The 2,703-nt window shown below is 35.3% G+C and overlaps 1 protein-coding gene across 3 annotated transcripts in view; it reads left to right on the top strand.

Moving 5' to 3' along the window:
- TASP1 (taspase 1) overlaps window positions 1-2,703 on the top strand; it is a 238,758-nt gene that overhangs the window by 106,308 nt on the left and 129,747 nt on the right. Inside the window, exon 10 of one of the 3 annotated variants that reach the window (XM_023537442.1) lies at window positions 89-154. The exons of the other annotated variants lie outside the window; for them this stretch is intronic. Coding sequence (XP_023393210.1) covers window positions 89-154 — 66 coding nt within the window. The remainder of the gene's footprint in view (window positions 1-88; window positions 155-2,703) is intronic. 3 annotated transcript variants of the gene reach the window in all.

Below are 2,703 nucleotides of genomic sequence, written 5' to 3'. Positions count from 1 at the left end.
GTATGATTGTTTTTTGTTTAAAGCTAGTAATTACATATAATATTTCTGAAATATTTATCTATTTTCTTTTTCTTTTTTTTTTTTTCAGGCTGCTCTTTATGGATGTGGCTGCTGGGCTGAAAATACTGGAGCTCATAATCCCTACTCTACAGCTGTGAGTACCTCAGGTATTTACTGCTTTCATGACCATTTTTCATAACTTCAACTTTATGGGTCATTAATGATTGAAAACAATATTTTTATGTAAACATAAAGCATGTGTTAAAACACCGCATAACAAAAGCATAGGCGTATAAATGATCTTTGATATTTGGGAGATTTTAAGGATTGTTTTACAATGTAAGTAACACAAATGCTTTTCTAACATTTTCAACATAACCTTGGAGTTGACTATACCTTAATAATATTTTTTATGGATTTTTTTCTCTAATGACTCATGATAGTGCCAAATTTAGATCACAAAAAATATAAAATTAGCGTCATTTCAAAACCTAGAGATAATAACTCTTGAGTAAAATGTTGACATAGTACTTATAAGGTGTATTTTGAAATGTGTAGTTGATAACGTTCAGTTCTCTAAGTACACTTTTAATAAAATGTGCATCTTCTTTTTGTACCTGTATTAGAAAAGTCATCATTTAGAAATGAGTGTGTGTGTGTGTGTGTGTGTGTGTGTGTGTGTGTGTGTGTGTTAGTGGGGGTGGATTTTAATGAGAAGAATGGTTGACGTATAGATCAAAGTTTAGATTAAATTTTTTTTTTTATGCTTGTGCCAGATGTACTCGAAACCTTTTTTTAAATGTGGTGATATGCATGGTTGACAAAATAATATTGGTTTATATTGACAAAATAATATTGGTTTTCTGTGTTATCTATCAAGTTACAGTTCTAGGCCTTTCTCCCATATCCTCAGGCTTTATTAAGAGGGCAGACAGATATGGCTGCCTTTCCTTCTTTTCTCTCTTTGGTTTCTTATGACATTAGTTTCTGTCCCACAATACAAAGAAACCACCCAATCCAATGGCCTTCTTCTCCTGACAATTCTTGACTCTTTCTGTGATCTCTGATGTAGATGGCTATTTTCTGTCAGTCCATAGCACTGATCCTGGAGCTCTCTTGGTTTTTCATTCTTCTCTTATCTGCTCCATCTTGACCTTCTTCACAGACTCTTCCCAAGGCTAACCTCAGATTTGGGCCTTTGCTTTCTCTTCTTCATCTCACTGTATGCTTTCTCTTGGTGATTTAGTACTATTGCTGTTGTTCCCATGATTTCAGCAGTTATCTCTTAGGGTGTTGGCTTCCATGGCTATTTCTACTCTGGACTTTTCCCTAGAGGCACACATGAGTCCTTTCCTACCTCCTGCTGTACATGTCCCTGTGGGTATCATGTATGTACATCAAATTCAGCAGACTCAACAAAAACACTTTGTTTTCTTATTCCTACCCCTTGGCCATCTTTCCTGTATTCCCTATCTCTTTTATTGCCATCACAATCCTAGTCTTTGCTTAGACTTGAAATCTTGGTACTATTCTCATATTTTTCACTTCTTTCCCTTTCTGCTGACCTGACCCTATCATTTCAGATCCATATTCTCCTGCCTACCTTTTGTAGCAGCTTCCTGACCTACATCCATTCCTTGTGTCAGTGGAAAAATAGCTTTGATTTAGTAGCTTTTCAGGTGAAGTTCAAATGAATGGTAAATGTTGGATCTAAACCATAGTAACATAACTGGCAAAAGTTGTTTTTTCAGTCTTTAATTTTGGAGGAATGAGCATAATGTAATTATATGAATTAATTTTTAATAATATTGGTGGAAATTTTTACACATAGTATTTAAGAATTAGCTTGTGCCTATAATTAGGTATGGCTCTATGTCTATGGAAAATTGTGGTATTTGAATAAACTGAAGTTTAAAATAGATAATTTATTGTTTTATTTTCCCAAAGAAGCTATCAGTCAGTGTCATGTGTTGTGTCACTTTTATTGTTGGTCAGTATGTTTTTCAGTGAGTTGGTTTGTTGTTGTTTAAATCCTACTCTCATGTCTAGATGTGAGGAGACCTGGATTCTACTTTAAGTTGAAATACTGAGAGCTTGCCTGACTTTGTTACTTTGGAAAAGAAAATCAATTTTGGGAGGATTGTCCACCCTTCTCCTTTTTTTTAATTGGTGATGTGGAAGTTGGAATAACATACTTACTGGATTTGATTCTGTCAAGTAGAATGCAGTGGGTGGGTATAGCTAAAATGGTAGAATTAAGGTCTTTCTTCCTTTCCTTTGGATATTTTCTCCTCTGCCCACCTTACATTTTTGAAGATAGTTTCATATGACTAAACATAGCTTTAGGTATCCAGTTCATGATATCCATTGTAGCTTGTCAACTTGGATACCCAGCTTGCTATGTTATATCCTTTCCAAGTTTAAAGACTAACCATCATCAGCCTACAGAACCTGAAGGTGTTTGAGCAAGTTTTTAGTTCTTTCCATTTGTGTGACTTTGTGTGATTGCTTCACCTTGTTTCTCCTTGGGCTGTTGCTTTGAGGTTGACAATGGAAGCACATGGCAGAGGTGGGTGACCAAATCAGAAGAAAGGTGGAGTATAGAATTTTGCAATTGTTTGGCCAAAATATAAAGGACTCATGCCTTAGGCTCTTGAAGAAAATCTAAAGACCTGGCCTACATTTTAGGTTTAGGTTCTTGGG

Source organism: Pteropus vampyrus, unplaced genomic scaffold (assembly GCF_000151845.1).
Source record: "Pteropus vampyrus isolate Shadow unplaced genomic scaffold, Pvam_2.0 Scaffold7, whole genome shotgun sequence".
NCBI lineage: Eukaryota > Metazoa > Chordata > Mammalia > Chiroptera > Pteropodidae > Pteropus > Pteropus vampyrus.
The sequence above is the reverse complement of the archived record's forward strand: the minus strand, read 5'-3'. Positions and strand labels throughout refer to the sequence as shown.